The 18,104-nt window shown below is 35.5% G+C and overlaps 1 protein-coding gene across 3 annotated transcripts in view; it reads right to left on the bottom strand.

The window, feature by feature from the left end:
- IFT81 (intraflagellar transport 81) overlaps positions 1-18,104 on the bottom strand; it is a 61,821-nt gene that overhangs the window by 26,819 nt on the left and 16,898 nt on the right. For all 3 annotated transcript variants that reach the window (XR_014573617.1, XM_083804313.1, XM_083804312.1), the window contains exons 9-15: positions 16,982-17,077; positions 14,881-15,027; positions 6,309-6,458; positions 4,195-4,323; positions 2,986-3,075; positions 1,724-1,810; positions 59-130 (exon numbers count right to left, since the gene is read on the bottom strand). Coding sequence is in view for 2 of the 3 variants with exons in the window: in XM_083804313.1 (XP_083660439.1) it covers positions 59-130; positions 1,724-1,810; positions 2,986-3,075; positions 4,195-4,323; positions 6,309-6,458; positions 14,881-15,027; positions 16,982-17,077 (771 nt within the window). In the remaining variant the exon portion in view is untranslated. The remainder of the gene's footprint in view (positions 1-58; positions 131-1,723; positions 1,811-2,985; positions 3,076-4,194; positions 4,324-6,308; positions 6,459-14,880; positions 15,028-16,981; positions 17,078-18,104) is intronic.

Genomic DNA, 18,104 nt, shown 5'->3' with positions numbered 1-18,104 from the left:
AATATATAATTCCTATTTCATTTCACAAAGAACGATTTAGTCCTTCCTGTGATCTTACCCTCTTCATGCAGTTTACATAACGGTAGTTGCTTTCTTCCTGAATGCACTCCTCAAGGAGTCCTTTCACTTCCTGTAGTACAGGAATAAGATTTCAATGGATAACATAACTCAAAGTCCATAGTACATGCCCTGTGTTGCTATATAAACCATGAGAGTCCATAACAGAAACAGGCATAATTCTGAACTGATCATTTCTTAAATATTTATATTTGGGCTTTATAGAAATCTCTTTTAATGTGAAAGATAACCAAAAGGGTAACATTTTTGGATTTGCAGTTTCAGTCACGGTTAGAGAAGACTGTTAATTGTCGTTTACTAATAAGTCTGACTTCTACAAGACATTTCACAAGCACTACCAGAAGTCTTGTTTCTAAGCATATCTTAAGTGCAAAATACGGTTCCTTTCCTAGAACTTGTCTGCAAAATTTATGTTAGAAGCTATAGACAGGCTGATAGTATGTCAATTAGCAATCAATTATGTTGAGGGGTAGGAGATCGGGGGCTAGTCCCATCTCTAAATGGTCCAAGAAAATATACCAAAGAATATTGGTAATCCAAATGGAATTCACGCACTCCCAAGCCACAATTAAGTTGTCAACTCCAAAGCTGTGTCACCGTACGAATTTCAGACCATGAGCTGGAAAACTGAATTCACCAGTTCCGCTGCAAAAGTTTGCTAACAGTCACATCCAGCCTAATCAGTGGGCTTGATTGTCATCGTGTGTTAGAACATGGCTAAGGTTTGTCTGCCAAGGAAAAAGCCTAGGTTGATATTGCAAAATAGTTCTTAAAGAAGGTCTACCTCATAGTAGGTTCATCTGTATGTTCTTTTATTATTCTTGGATTAAACCATACAGAGGTACTTTTATTGCAGGGAAAGAATATCTATATATGCACCTACACTTTAAATGTACACCTTTTTTATTGCGAAATACATTCATTATGTTGGCAAACCCTTGAGAAATCAAGTCCAGACAAAGTTCATAGGAGGTAATCTAGTGAGATAAAGCAGATTCATATAAATACATTAATACTGACCCCACATCAGAGTATAGAACTGGTTTAGGTACCTCCTTTCCTAGAAGTGTTGTAGTTCAAGCAATACGTAAACTACATACAGACAAGCTCTTAGCTATACTTACATGGCTGCATTAAAAAAAAATAGTATTTTTGTCTATAATTTTCAAGAATGCAAGACAAGTCACATTTAATCAAGTATCCTTGCCATCGGTTTCAGTGCATTAATTAACCATTGGATTGGTTTCGCTAATGTAGTGAATCTGCTAAATGCATTTGAAGATTTGTCTTCACAAATTAATCCTTACCATTTCATTGTCAGATTCTTTCCTAACAGATACTATTAGGTCAGCAGGATTTCTGGCAGATAGATCTTTTACAATACTTCTGCTAATCGGTGCTGGACTTCAGTGGATGGACTGATGTACCACTGAGCTCATTTGCTGCTGTTCAGAACAGATGTGTGGGACTGGAGCTAGTCCACAGCAGCTTCATGCATGATTTATGTAGTTGTAGATCACCACTTACTCATTTCCACCTGCAGTGAGCTTCCATATCAAGAGGGAAGACAGGGAATGTATTGAACCATAATAAATAACACGTTGCGCAGCATTTATTAATATGTGTGACCAAGCCACCATCTTACCTGTTCCAGTGTGGAGCGATTGCTCTCTAACCCTGCAGCACAACTGTCATACTGGATTTTTTTTTCATCGCATTCTTGAGTTAATTCCTTATGTGAAAAGGGCAAAAGAGTACATAAATAAAGCCTTCAACTGACTGACATGTGACATTCAAGCAGGCTCCGTTCTTGTTGGTGTCACACATCAACCTCAGCTATTGGCACGCTCACCGGCACTTACATAAAACTAACCGGCACGTGGGTATTATTTATTACACATGGTAAAGCTGCACACTGGCAGATCAGCTGCATACACCACAACATAGCATGCAAATTTCCTCTTTACAGCCACAGCCATAGCTTTAATGTGGTAGACAAGGCAGTGTTTGCAAGAAGAAAGGAAATACAGTTACAAAACTGAAAATTAAGAATTTAAGAATTTGATAGCTCTATTTACTTCTATAGCAATGAGAGAAATCTGTCATTCATACAGACTAATACAGGTCTTAGATCAATGAAATATTATTTGCAATCCATTTAAAGCAGAAAAAGCTTTGAAACTAATTTGAAAATTAACTTTGCTATGATTTTGAACCATGATTTTTTAAATTTTCCCCTGGCATAGTAATTAAATTTTATTATTATTATTTTTTTACAAATTACTATAAAGGACAAAATATTTGGCTGATGTTGTGCCCGTACTGTCAGCTTTTAAGAATTCCATTCTTGTTGCTTGTTAAAAATCACTGTTGACCTATTCTGATATTTCCAGCTTTCCTTCAGAGTTGATTATGTCCTTGTACAACACAACAGAGAGCTGTAAATTATGTTTCTTTGTGATTTTGACCTTATTTACACAGAATGAGAGGAAGGTTTAATAGATTAAAATAAACCTACTTCAAAGGCAAGAAAAAACACACAAAACAAGGTGTGCAATTAAATAAAGTTGATGAGACACAAGGGACTTGCATTATTTGAAGCATTTAGCTGTCTGATAAGTGGAATCAAACTAATCATATTCTGACTTCCATTTTTATGTGGTCTTAGCTCAACCTCTAAATTTCATTGCCATGAAATTACTGGTGCCTTAAGAAGGAGAGGATGTGCATATACATATAAACACTAAAAGTCTGTAGGTACAATAAACTCCTGCTGTAACTGTAACACTTGACTACATGGACAAATTTGCAGAGCAAAACATAGGACTGCCTCCCAGAGTCTGCTGCTGCCTACCCTAATTCATTAACAAGCATTGTTTAAAGCTTTTCTGAAGTTTTTCTACTAACCTGGCACTTCTGGCGCAGTTGTCTCAGTTCTTTGATAACAGGAGCTAGGCTGGACTTCTTCTCTGCCACCATAGTATTCAGTTTTTTTACCTGATAGAGGGACAAAATAGTGTACTTTAATAATATATTAATACTACATTTATATTATTAGGAATGTAAGAAGAAAAGAGAAGAAAACCAAAATATGGAGAGAAAAAATACATGGCAAAAGGAGACTGAACTATGTATATGTATATGCTTATATGTAATATAAGCACAGGCCTAATTAATTAAGGGAAAGAGCCCATGTTGCAGTGGGGTCATTACCACAAACCAGACAAATTCTGTTCCCATTGTTTGAAGTGAGAACACCATAGACATGTCCAGAAGACAGTCTATGTGCCAGACACCTAAACAACTTAAGCAGTGGGGAAAAATGAAGGAGCTGCATAGACGTGAACTGACAGAAGAGATCCTTAAAACAAAACAAAACAAACAAAAAACCCTGCATAGGTTAAATAAAATTTGAACATGCTTAAACAGAGCCACTTTAAAATATTTATACTGAAAATTCAAATTCTATCCAGCTTTCTATTTGAGATTCATTCTATTTAATTATACCATTTTATTTGTAATGTGCCTTAATGATTTCAAAGAACGCTATTTTGCTTTGGGCTCTTTTATTTTGCTTCTGTGGCTATGTATTAAGTTGGAAGACCACAGATCTAAGTATAATTGAAAGTTAGGCTACAGAGAAAAAGAAAAAATATTTAGCTCTTTGGGCATATTAAATATTGTTTTTTAATGAATGCTTAACTCCAGTGATACAAAGAAAAAAAAGATTCTGTTAAAGATTCAAACCTCTTAACTTTTCAAATGCTGTGCAAGAACAAATATGAAACCACACACACACAAAAAAAGTTAAAACCAAGACTTGATATCTCTACTGTTTCTGAAGAGGAGGTAAGTAGATGTTTTTTTCTTTCTTTCTTTTTTTTTTTTTTTAATAATTCTAAATTTCTTCTTCACTCATCAAAATAAATGTACATTTTAGTAAAACTTTCCAAGATACCTTTGCAGGTCTATACTGTTTGAAAATACGTATTTTATATATAAACATATACTAAAAGAAAATGAAAAATCCAACCAAAAATATTAAACTTAGTTTTATACTCTGAGGAACCAGATAATTGAGATTGAAGTAGTACAACAATTTAAGACAAAAATCACCATTTCAGACATGTTGTCTAGTGTTCGGCCTTTCATTTCATCCATTTCACTCTTTACTGCAGATACTCTTTCCAGCTCCTCCTGGGTGTAACTATATCCAGAAATACCTTTTTTGTCTTCAATTGCTTGCTGCAAACACACAAATAAATGCTGAGTGTGAGTCCATTAAGTAATAAAGCAAATTCCTTCAAAGAGGTGAAACACTGTAAAGAAAGTGGAAACGTAATCGACTTATTTTGAAAGTGATTAATAATTTAGCTGCTACAACTGACTTTTTATCTAGTGCCTGTACAGCAAGCTAATAACAACTTCCTATAATACACCACTATTTTGTGATCTAACACCCCATGAAATAAACAGAAAGTTTCCACAAAGTAAAGTGAGCTTTAGGTCAGGCTCTGAAGGAACTCAAGTTGTAAATCCAGATGCTTAATCAGAGGATGCAATGTAGCTAATTATTTTATAAACAACTGTCAAGCTAAACTAAGTGAACGCTATATTCATTATAGTAATACTAATGCCAAATTAACAATTCTAGCATTATATTACATAAACCTTACATTTAATTATATGCTGATGTAATGGTATTTAGCAATGCTTGCTCATTAAGTATGTAAGGAGGAGCTCTAATTTGAAAGCTAGGTGTTGATTATGCATCCACAATTTGTTAAAAAGCAAAATATTCATTCTTAAAAGCGTCGTCTATCTGTGAACTCCAAGTCCATTGTCCTCAAAAAACTTTTATAACCATACGTTTAAGAAAAGATTTATGTCTACTATTAGCTACTGCTACTATGATGGGAGCAATCTGACTTTAATAGCAGGGTATAGTCTGACAGGCCATTGTGCCCGAGGCTAGAAAAGGTATCTTTGATATTACAGGGAAAATGTGCGCACTAGTCATCTGAGGGTAAGAATGTAGAATTGGCAGGACGCAGTGGGCACGAACCTATGGCTAACAAGAATGTGATGAAGTCAAAGCTCTTTGGTTTTGCTACGAGGTAGTTTAGAAAAGATCAGACTCATATAGGAATATATTGACCATGTGTAGCCGCATCACAGAAAAGCTTCTAGTGCTTTTTGTCTGCGGTGATTATATTGTGAGATGACTGCTGTACGTTAGTTATCCTGCTGTAAATAAACACGTTGTAAGTGAAAACATACATCCACACACCCTCCTCCTAGCTGAGTAGCAATCACGAGAACAGCTCTGATCCTACTGCTTAGGTGCTTCTTTCTATCCAGTAGCAGTTCTGGTTTTATTTTTAATTAAACGTGAGTGCCTTACTGAAATACCATGACGTCATCCACTGCAACTATGTGAATATCTTTTCACAGACTATTTTATGTATTTTTTTTAAATTGAGCAAATACTTTTATGTTTTAAAAATGCAAAATATGTACATGTAACAAAAACAGATATAAATAACAACTAAATATTTTGATAACAAGAATACTGATATTAAAAGAAAATTCTACAGCAGTTGATTTTTGTGAACTAAAAAGTGAATCTCTGCATTTGGGATGACTGTATATTGCCTGTATGGTTACAGTTAAGAAGACCAAACATATTTCTGCTCTTCTGGCCTAGAAAAATCATTCATCCACTTTATCATTTTTCACTTACTGTGAAACACATTTTCTGCTAGATTTTCTGGGAATAGAATCTTTACTTCCTGCCCCCTCTTTTTTTTAAACATTATTCCTATATATTTCGTAGCAGTAACTTGAATCCTACTTGCTGTTGATATTATTTTCAAAGCCCTTACTATGTATGCAGCTACGAAAAACTAATTTAAGAATCCAGCCTTGCTCTAACTGGAGCTAGTGAAGATTTACCATTGACTTCAAAAAGCAGGGTCAAGTCCTTCATTCTAAGAAATCGCAGAACATTCATGACTGCCTGTAAAAAATACAGTTGCTGAACATAAAGTACAGCAGCTTAGCACAGTCAACAGACAAAAATAAATTTTGTACACTAATGACTAATGACAGCGGGAGCGCTGAGGATGATATATATTAGAAACTAACAAAACAGCATCTATCTTATTATATAGCTAGTTATCAGGGAAGCAAGGATGATGGACTGTGGGAGTAGTAAATGCCTGTATTACCAACTGCTGCTGAATAGCCTCGTGGCGCTGTTTTAGAAGTTCTTCTGTCCTCTGGAGGATACCATACTCAGCTGTAATTTCTGCTATTTCCAGTCGCTTCTTTTTATAAAATGTGTTCTTGCTCCGGAGCTTATTAACATAGTGTTTAAACTGGAATGAGAGAGAAGAGAGAAAATCGAAGCATTTGTCATTCAATGTAAAGCAAAAAAGGACCTCATCACTGACTGTTCCTATATAAAATGTAATTATCCATTTGGACTGCATATTGAAGGTTAAGGGTTTAAAACAGAGGACTGGAATTAAGGATTCCCAGGGTCTGCTTATTTCCAGCTCTCTGTTTGCTGTGTGAGCTAAGAAAACCGGCTATATTGCTCCATGTCCCAGCTCACTCATTTGAAATGTGGAGATCATTCATTTCTACTCATCACCAGTTGACAGCTGGAAAACTAATCACTGTTTGCAAAATGTTCTGAGAATCCTGGATGATAAAAAGTTAATGTAATAGTAATTTGCACTTTTAAAAGAGCACCAGATCAGCAGTGCCTACCCGCAGAGAGCTCTGCAGACCAAGAAACGTTGTAAGAAAGTGCAGAAAAATAGAAGAGAACAGAGCATGGGAAAAAGATTATCTTTTTTTTTTTTTTTTAACTGCTAGCTCTCAATAGTTAAAATTTTATGTTCTCTTCCATTGACTGTTGCAGAACTAAATGATATCACAGGCTAAGGCTTTAAAAACAGGGAAATAAAAGCAGAGAAATGCAGTATGTTTCACCCCAACCTAATGTAATGGAGAATTTATATTTTTATTAAAGACTAAGCAAAATAATTCATATCCTTACAGATAACAGCCTTAGCTAAATTATATCAGAACCCAAGTGTGCTCAATTTGTAAGAGATACGAAAAATCAGGTGTTGAAAGAAACATGTAATGTTTTTCTTTGCCTGAATACTTTCCATCTGTCAAACAGGCTTAGCTCTTTGAGCTGCCAGTCACAGCTCTAAAACGCATTCAGATCCAAAAACGGAAAACAAATACAATTTATTACAGTAAATAGTGTAAGAACAGGCTGCAGAATGTTCCTCAATGAGGAGGGTTCAGCATGTGCAGAGCGAGTGCAAAACAGGCAGGCCCAGGCAGAAAATAGGAGCCCTGCTACCACTGACAGGAGTTTAAAACTCAAACGTAAAAGAACTTAGATTTTGAAATGTACATTATTTTCTTGTTTTTTGCAAAATGATGCCACTCTCCCTTCTAAAGAAGAAATCCAAAAAAACAATGTGACCACAGCCTCAGAACCCCCAGAGTAACTGTATGTTCTATAAAAAGTGTCCTGGGCAAAACGCCCAAAATGAAATCAACCCTGTTCATCTGCCATCCTGTGCAATATCTAGGCCAAAGCTGCTTCTCTCTTGCTATGCTCCACAACTATTTTTAAAGCCAAAAGCTATAAACGTTTTTGGTGAAAGAACAAACCCACAAATTACTCAATGTGCTCTATGCAGACTGGACTATGTGTGGCTTTGGAATACCATTTTACATTGTGCGTACTACCTAGGACAAGGATAGACAAGGTCACCTAAGCCACAGCACTGCACAGCGGAGGCAGTTCTGTTACAGTCCTACTGTCTTCATTCTATGATTGCCAAATTAGTGTAGAATTACCAGAATTAATTATTTTTCATAGCAAATTCACTTATATCCTCCTAGTTAATACAAAAGACTTTTTTTTTTTTTTTTTGGTCTCACTTAGATAATGCCAAGTTTTCTGTGATTTTCAAGAGATTATAAGAGTATAAATAGAATCTCTCCAGCAAACCGAGGAAAATTTAAGAGCAGAGTCTTTGGTCTTGATGGAGTGGTTCCTGAGAGATTTCATTCGATCAGTGGAATATAGTAAAAAATTATGTAAAGGATGAAACTTACTTTGTATGACCACATACACCAATTGAATCCGAACAATTTTCTGGCAGTTTATCCCAGGATGAAACGCAAACTATTGTTCTCTTCACTTCTATAACTACTTCTAAGGTCTTGAAAATAGCTTGAGTGGGAGGTAGAGTATTTGCATATTCAATATTCACAGCATAATGTATTTTACAATGGGAGTCAAAGGATCTTGTTGATTAAAGAACTGATTCCACTGAAGTTCTATTATTAGTTGATTAAGTCTATATAATAAAAAAATCATGCAAAATGAACTACAAGCTGCTCACATTGACAAGTGAAATCTATTCATTTTAGGAGATAGATGTCTATCTTTCACCGCAATCTCTGGCTTTTTAAAAGCAAGCAAGTTTTCACATAACTTTTTTTTTTGTCACAAAGAAGGTGAAACAAGATATAAACAACAGCAGCAAAATTATAATACCTGTAGAAAATCAATCAATAGTTTGGCAGAATTTTCAAAAGACTTCACCTACTCCAACTGTGGCATAGATTAGCCCCTCAAAATCTCACTAACCGAAGCCTTCTTTAGATCCAGGGCCAAATTCAGAGCTGGAGCTGTTAGATTTAACTCCACTTAAGTCAGCAGCTGATAGGGATCTTCAGGAAAAATTAGGTTTCTCCAGTCTAAAAGCTAAGAATCATTCTGTTACGCTTCCAAAAACTACAAATAAATTTATTGCAAAATACTAGTGCTTTCACTTGTGTAAGCATTACTTCTCAAGCTTCGTATATCTCACGCTCCCATCTATATGTAGGTGAAAAATCAAGCCCTTAAAATGCTATAAAAGATTGGATTTTATTGCGGTTTAAATACTACAAAGAGTTCAAGGAAGAATAGCTATGTCAAGACGTATCACTTTAAAGTAAAGTTAACTACCCAAAAGGATTGCATTTTTGACCAACGGCACTTTCCCATAGACCAGGTCAACTGCTCCCTGTGTAGAAACTCAGCAGGCTCAACCTACAGAATTCCCATGGAGCTGTCAGTGCCCCCAGTAGTGCACCATTCAAGGTTATGTCCACCAGTGAGCTTTTCTTTCTCAAGCAACTTAACGCAAATAGTTATTTAAGCTTCAAAGATTAAATGACTGGACAAGGACCAAATGCTGGCACTGAGTTAGCAGTTAAAGTAAACAAGCCTGTAGACTCATGTTTGCTAGCCGAGCCAGAGCCCCCTGAGATATAAAAACTATCCAAATGAAAGCAAAGAAAGATTATGATTTTCCCCTCGGCTATATTTATGGGTGACTATAACATAAAAAGCGTGGAATCCAGACTATGAAACAGACTGAATGGAAGCAGGACTTTGCTATCTCATATAAGGTCCTGGAGCAGGCGGGTATCTAGCATCCCCGGGCAGATTTCCTATATTATGTTCCATGCTTATTGAAAAATCCACCAATGCTGGTACGTTAGACTTCTCCCCTTGCTTTAGCTGAAAGCAATTGCAATCAACAGGTTCTCTCACAACACTTTTTTGAAGTAACTAAGTCTTAATGTAATTCTACATATGACAAAATTGAATTGCAACTATCAAATGATCACAGCCCAGCTCTTCTAATGCTTATGCCTGTACTTTAACTATAAATCCTTCCTTTCGTCTCCTTAAAAGTAACATTTGCCCCATGTGAAGTTTTCACAAGGTTCTTATTCTAAGATTATCATTAAAGGAGAAAATAGATAAACTTGTTTACAGAAAAGAACGAATCCCAGACTAATCCCTCACTTTCATGTCAGTTAAAAGATTTGTGGATTACTGTATCAATTTGATTGTATTATAATCATCAAAATATTCTTCACGTGAAAGTACTACAGAAAATAAAGTATTAATTGTAAAAAAATAAATAAAATCCTTCTGAAACACAGAATCAAAAGAAGGTTCCAAATAGACGGTTTTGTTAATAACATTATTTGCATAAGGTCAGTAACTGCAGAAAATTGGAGTTGATTATCTCTACTTCTATTAATTAAGGAGCAGATGTTTTAATTTTCTAACTAGACCAATTAATGGGATACAGACTGTCCAAAGTATTAACACTCAGTTAAGAAAGTTCCTTATCATGACAGGATTTCAGTAATTTTTTTTAAGAGGCTCTAAAATTGTGTTAGTACAGCACTGTTGGATATAGTTAATAACTCATATACAGAAGGGCAAACTTTTACAAGATCCAACCAGATCCAACCAAAAGATCTCAATCTATTGAAAAGAAAGTATCCTACAGTCTGCTCATTAGACAGATAAATCAGGAAAATTCTACATTAGCACTGAGTAGGACATCTCTTCTGGGAGTGCTTGCTTCTGGTCAGGAGAGAAATATTAAAGTAGCCGTTATTAATAATTTGGGCCAATCAGAATATTTTTAATGAAAAAACATTTTCAGTTATCACAGGAAATGCACAGATCAATAAAATCGATGATTTATTCATGCCAGTGGGTGCTGAAAGAGCATTCAGTTCTGTGAAGCTATATTTTATGTCTGAATCACCGCATACATTTGGCTTAAATGATGGTTAACGTCTTACAGCAAAAAGCTTCTGGCTTCTGTAAGAATCCTACAGATTTGCCACTTTTGTTCTCTCAACTTCACTGCCATCTATTCTCCGCCTTTCATGTTTAAGGTGCCTTTGACAGACAGGAATGTAAGTGTACCTACGACCTTAATGAAAAGGTCAAAAGAAAAGTAGTAAACATAGGATAACATGTCCTTGGTCCTGGTTTAAGCCATTTAGTGGTCAAGTAGGGAGCTCCTTAACAGCTAATCTCTTGAAAATCCATCTGCCTAGTTTGGGGCTTGATAACTGTTTGTCATCGATTTGGATTGACTCAACCATTTTAGAGGAAGAATAACAAGATGTGTGGCCCAAAAAATCTGTCTTCTGTTTTCAAAGTGTATCAACTTCTACCTTTTTTATAGCATTACCAGGGTACAGGCAGGCATGGTAGGCATCCGTATGGAAAGATTAAACTCCTTAATATGCATTAATTAATATGCATTGACTCATTAATATGCAGACTTCACATATCTGCTAGCTAACTGATACGACTTTCTATACCACATTCTCAAAAACATTAATTTTAACTACTGTAGCTAAGCACAGCTATGGTACTATTCTATTCTGATACCTTGGGAAAGTCTAGGCTCTTGGGGCCCTATGCTGAACTCTGAAAAGTACAATGTGTTGTGTAAAGAACTAAAAATATCACAGCTTTACCTAGGATCACTTGTAATTGAACCATCTAGCCTTCTAAGTGTCAACATTTGATTCCCTAATTTTCAGGATCTGACAGCTGCAGCTAGGAGCCTGCCAACTTTGCCCCGTGTTCATTGTACTTTGTTTGAAGTACTTAAAAAGATTTCATAATCATTGAAGCAGACAATTTATTCCTACCTTTTTGTGTGTGTGTTTGATGTAAATGAATTGATTATTCCCTGCTGTTTCTTCTAAGTTCTATTTAGCTGTACAACCCCTTGAACCAACTGGAATGCTGTAACATTCTTTTTTATGATTAGAGGAGAAAGCAAAATACTAGCACCTAAAAACATAAGCCAGGATTGACCTTTTGGTGAATGAAGTGCTAAGAAGACCTCAATTGAAGATCCAAATTGTGGTACGGCAGCACAAGCTAGGAAGGCACTAATTCTTTGATTGCCAAGTCTTGCGAATGCTATGATGTAAGAGTATTCAGTAAAGGTAGACAACGAGAAGATGAGAAATATTGAGTATAGGAGAAAAATAATTCTTTGATTTAAACACACCATTTAGATAAGTTAAGTGTGGCAGGATTAAAAGCCTGTTTAAAACTTAAGACAGCAAAACTCTTTGTTAAAAAAAAATATCTTTCTTCCTTTTTGAAAATGGAGGGACTAAATGCAAATGTGTGGGACTGCAACAAGAAAGCATAAAAGAAGCTCTCAGTTGTTAGACAGTGGAAAGTAAAGGTTGAGCCTACAACCTTTCTGTCTCTATTGAACATCCGTCGTGCAGTAGTGACTCTCCATTACACTAATCAAGATTTCCTTTGATACTGGCTCAAAGCTGGAGTAACAGAGCAGTGAACCAGAAAACACAAATTTAAAAACATATCACATTAGAAACAAATCTACAGTGAAAGGTTGTCTAGGTGAGTGATGAACTGAAACTACTGATGAAAGATAACCTGTTCGCTTCACTTTTGCTTCATCACCTCTTCCCCGACAACTTATTTGTATCATCTATCAGTCTCATCTTCTCACAGCCTAGACTGTGAAGCAGGACTGCTTCTCTAATACGTGTTTGCATTTACTTTAAGGAGATATGAAAACCAAAGCACCAAGCTCCTTTGCAGCATTTTTGTTTGCTGACATTAAAAAAAAAAATAACATGACTATCTCCTTCTTCCAGATGAGGAGGTAACTGTGACCTTTGAAAATGAAGCAATCAAAATCCTCAAGAACCCATATTTTTTGCTAGTTTTAAGCCATAGGAAACACTCTTTTTACTGCTTTGGAGTGCCTGTGAGTACCACTACAGTATACCTAATAAACTAATAAAAAGAAAGAGAACACTGATCATATAATGCTGGCTTCCTTGGGCCAACATACAGAAAGTATTTTACAAAACAGGAAATGTTTTTTAGAAAAAGGCAAACACTTCTTATTTTAAGCTGATGTTCTGCCCGACGTGCTCCATCATGTGTTCTGCATGCATCAAAATGAGGACTTTAAAATATTTAAAAAGCCAAAAGTAGAACAGATTTGAACAAAAGGAATGCATGTTATGTTCAAAACAGTTGTTTTTTTTTTTCCTGCATTGAGCCTCTTCCTTGTATCAGACAGTTAACTTCATTTTTCATTATCAAGCCTAGGTTCTGTAACTGTGTTTCCCACCTTCCCTGCTCTCCTTAAATTGCTGTGGATGTTGTCCCCACTCAGGAGTAGGCACATCAATATTTCTTACCTTACAATTGTATTTACAGATAATGTAAAACATATGTGATGTCTCTGTAATGCATTCTGTTGATTAATTAAACATTTCTTTCCCATGACAGATTGTCTGCTTTCTGTTCTTATCTTTAAAATTGTCAAAGGTTCTATCAAGGTGCCCGGTGGAGATAAAAACCTTGAGGTGGAGAGAAGTCTAATCCAGTGGTCTTGTTATTATTGCTACCTATGAATGTCTGTGGTACATCATGGTAAGAGAAATCAACATCTTAATTCTTCAAAGATTTACTGAAGTCTTGTAAAATGAGTTACTTTCAACAGACTTGAGGTATTCATTGCTCTAAACGTAACCCTGGATGATAAGGTAAGTCTGTCATTGCTTCCACCTTTAGTTTTCATCTTGATTTACAGAAGGGTAGACAGGCAAGAAGGCACAAGAGAAATATGCAAGGATTCCATAATATGCAGGAAGTCTTTATGCATGAGTGGACACACACACACGTTCCCATACTTATTTACTCTGTAAGACTCCTTTAAAAGAAAACAGATTTTTGTGGAACGGGCATGTCCTATGGGATCAGGAAGGGAGTTCCTTCTACAAAGGGCGTTCACTGTTCTGAGTAGTATGTAAAAAAAGCACAGAAACAGACAAAGAAAAAGAAAGGGAAGAGTGTTACTAAAGTATAGCACTACAGATGAAGACAGTACATGAGGAATGAAAAGACACACTAATTCAGAGAATGATGCAGCTAAAGTCATCTTTATGGAATTTGCCTATAAGTGCACTTCGCAGGCTTTTTCCAAACTGAGAAAAATTATTGCCTTTAAAAAGTCAGTTTATTTGGCTGACAAGCCACTGTCTGGCTGCAGCAGACTTATTCTTTGCAAATTTTTGAAGAAAAAGCTTCTTTAATAAGAACGTCTTCAAATATAACTTTGACTAGCATAATCAGCATAGCTCAGGCAAAGTCTGTGTTACAGCTAATCTTTAGGTGGATCTATGGAAATATTATTTGAAGTAAAAACTTTTGTGGGTAATAAATACAAAAAGAAACCCTGCATTTCTGATAATTGCTGGTATTGCACCTTATGATCATCGATCATATAAAGAATAGATAGTAACATTGTAGATTTTTATTATACATCGAATAATAAAATTGATCTACATGACTAATCACTTGAAGTCCTAATCCCCTCATTAGTCTTGTTGACTTCTATAGTTGGTTAAAGTTATTTATCATCATACCATTGTGATGATATTGACGTTATTTTAACTCAAAGCCCTGGAATGTTAAGACAGCCCAACATTAAGTCTGCATATACTTTATAATCTATTAGATACAATGTGAATAATTTATTAATTTGAAAACAGCTACTAAGAAGTATTTTAAAAAGTGGTGTTACAGCATAAATATTGGAAAGCATTAGAAAGTGCTAGACAGCATTGTACTACCTTCACTTCAAAAATGTCCTCAAACACATTGTTTGTCATCCAATTTTAACTTAGAGTTCATAAAAAAGCAGAGCCCAGCCTGTTGCAGTGCTGAGGCCATGTAGTTTGACACCATACTATAAAAATGGATAAGATACTGTAGACGCAGTTTTTGAGATGTGAAGTTAAAAGGAAACTATTAGTTAACAAAAAAATCCATCTCTCTCTTACGAATTTCCTCTTCCTTACATGCACAGTTAAATTGCATACCTCATCCCCTTTCAAAACTTCAGAGCCTTCTAACTCTTGGGCCTGATTTGTCTTCTGTAGCATCTGTCTTTCTGTGCTGGACATCTCTTCCTTAGCAGCTTGAAGTTCTTCTGCCTTAGCTTCCTTCTTCCGGGAAATTATAGATGCCTGCACGAATATTAGAAATGTATAAGGACAAGTAAAGTAAAAATTGCACTTGCTTGATAATCATTAGTAAAACATAAACACTTAAATTTCAGGCATGGCACCACTGAAAACACATTTCAACTGTAGGAAATTAATTTTCCTTATGAAACGCGAGCATATCTCTTTGCGATGAAAAAAGCATCAGTTACACATTATACACAGCGAGTTAAACCACAGCTTCATTGAAGTGAATTGCAAATTCCCAACTTTCTTCAGTATAGCCAAGATTTCTATCATAGCCTTTTTCTCAGATTCATGCTGATTTATTTTACATTTTGGATATATGTTTCTTCACCTCATTTTTCATTTTCATTGAAGAAAAAGGTACACATTTTAGCTGCTCCATTTAATCTATTTAGTCCCTTTTTGTGCATATGTGAGATACATCAACATGGCTTAACTAGAAAGATATCCAAGATTTCACAAATGTCATAATACAGATTTTTATAACTCCAACCTACTCCAACCTACAGAAATATGTTATACTAACAGCAGAACCTAGCCGCTAAATCTTGGCAAATAGCTAAAAGAGAATGAACAAAGCAGTACAGTACAGAAATAGTGTAGATTACAGATTACTTTTTTTTTTTTTTGAGTCTAGAAGATAAAGCATTTAAAAAATAATGTTTTGTACCAGACAGAATATTTAAAAGTACCTAACGTTTGACTAGAAGTTAACAGATTTAGGAACATAAGTATACATTAGTTCAGGAAAAAAAAAAAGGTATTTTTATCTTGCCAAAGTATATTTTAACACAACACATGAATTTAGATGTATGCGCCTGAATTTGGATGCATGGTTGGTTTCTTCATCTGAAGGAAAAAAATAAGAAAAAATGAAGCAAAACGTAACTGCTTCCTCACACAACATTAAGAGGGCCAGATTTATTTCTAACAGATATATCTAACAGAATTCTGCTGGGATCTGCTCAGCTCGTTGCTTCATGAGATATCTGCAGCAACAAACTGTAGTACAATATATATGATTATTTTGTGAAACAGAAGCAAGCTGTCCCTTGAAGAACAAAGCAAAGACCACCATATGCTTTCAACTCACAGCAGCAACCTGAACTCCTAGAACAGCTAGGAGTATCACTAGCCAGGTGGTCTTTGGCACCAGCACATTATGTAGCAGGCTTTTCTTTAGGGAACAAGTGTATCTCTTACAAAACACAATTGGGTGTTTCATATTTCATATGTGATTGAACTATAGTATACATTTTATCACCATTTTTCCTACCACTGAATATTTTACCTAAGCCTTTTTGGTTTTTATTTTTTACATCATCACCATAAGCATCATTATGAAAATCTTCAATAAAACCAGCAGCTATACAGGACAGCTGGAAAAGAAATCACATATGTTTCTGCGTAAGCTCTAAAAATCTTAGATTTCATAAATCCTTTTTATAACTTGTGAATTTACTAAGACTAGACCACAGAGCCCATTTTACAGAGAGACTATTTTATAGCCTCAGGATGAAAAAAAAAATAAAATCAAAGAATACCTTCTTAACAGATGTAAAAGGAAAAGTAGCATGTGGTCAAACACAAAGCAAGCTTTGCATCCAGGTCTGACTGCAGCAGTCAGCCCACATGCTGCCTTGTAAGAATCTGTCCACAGCTGGAGACTTACCAAAATAGCTCCTCCAAAATGATCCTTCCAGAATTACTGTGAGGGCAACACCTCGGACAGCAATTGACGTAAACTCACTAGTATGACTGAAAACAATTGTTTGACTAAGCCCTAAACATACATATATTCAACAGCTATTGATTTTGGTTTCGTCATGCACTATTATTTATTTCTACCGATTTATGCTTTAATAAATTAAAGAAAAAAATCAGTATGTAAAATAGTCAGACTGAAATTGCTTTACTGCTTCTACTTAAAAAATGCTTTGTTCCTCCTTACCTGTTGGCGATACATGGAAAATTTACTATCAATTGGCTCATACTTGCTCATTCTTTTCTCAATAAGCTGATTTATTTGTGCATTTACTTCATTTATCTGAAAAACAGAGCAGAAAACTAAAAGAAACAGAGCTTTATTTCTTTGTCGTCTCCAAGAATTAAATGCTTTGCAAGCCAGACTAACAACCCAGCTACAAGGAAATATTACCAGTTCCATTTTTAAAATAGAGAAAAAAGACCAAAAAAACAACTCAATGAGTCATTCAGTATTGGCCAGGAAGAGACTATGTTTTTCTATTTCCAGTTCTGTGCCTTTATGATAAGGCAGAAGCATGAAGCTTACCCTGAAAATTAAGTAAAGTGGTACATGTAGACAGAAGATGCATGTAAATTGGCACACACAGGCAGAAAAAAAAGAACGGTGTTGTCATGTATGTGAAAATGTGCTTTTAGCAATGTTAACTAAAATTCCTTTTCACTCAACCATCTATCAGAAGTTTAAAGAGGAACAGATAAAATTGAACTGACATTAAATTTCATCAGTGCTTTGAAGAGTCTCATCATATTCCATCTCTGTGGTACCTTCTTTCTACGGATACAAAATGCACCCGTTTGTCCATAGGCTCAAACTGTTGATCTACATTCTAGCTGAAACTTAACTGCATCTGGAAGCTAATAAACAGCTACACCAGTGAACTGATTCCAGCTTTTCCACTCCCGACTTAATGCTACACACTGGGACTCTCATCAGCCATTGAACCACAGCCCTATCAACCTTCCTTTAATTCTCTGCTACCTAGATGAGTGCTGATAAGCAAGCAGTGTAAATATGTGCTGAAATCCAACGAAGTCAAAACATAATGCAGGTACAGTGCTGGACATCACCCTAACATTACTATGGGTAACATCCGTGCACTTTTAAAGCTAAGTATTTCAATTAAAGTGCTTAATATGACTAGGAATACCCCAACACCTGAAGAAAATCTCACTAGTAAATTCTGTTCCTTTACAAAAGCCTATTCCTTTTCCTATCAGTGGTTAGAACAGGTCTGAATTTGAAGATGGCATAAGGATTCCCTTCTGTGAATAAATTCCTGTTTTATATATTATAAAATGCAATATAA

Source organism: Anser anser (genome assembly GCF_964211835.1).
Source record: "Anser anser genome assembly, chromosome: 18".
Lineage (NCBI taxonomy): Eukaryota > Metazoa > Chordata > Aves > Anseriformes > Anatidae > Anser > Anser anser.
The sequence above is the reverse complement of the archived record's forward strand: the minus strand, read 5'-3'. Positions and strand labels throughout refer to the sequence as shown.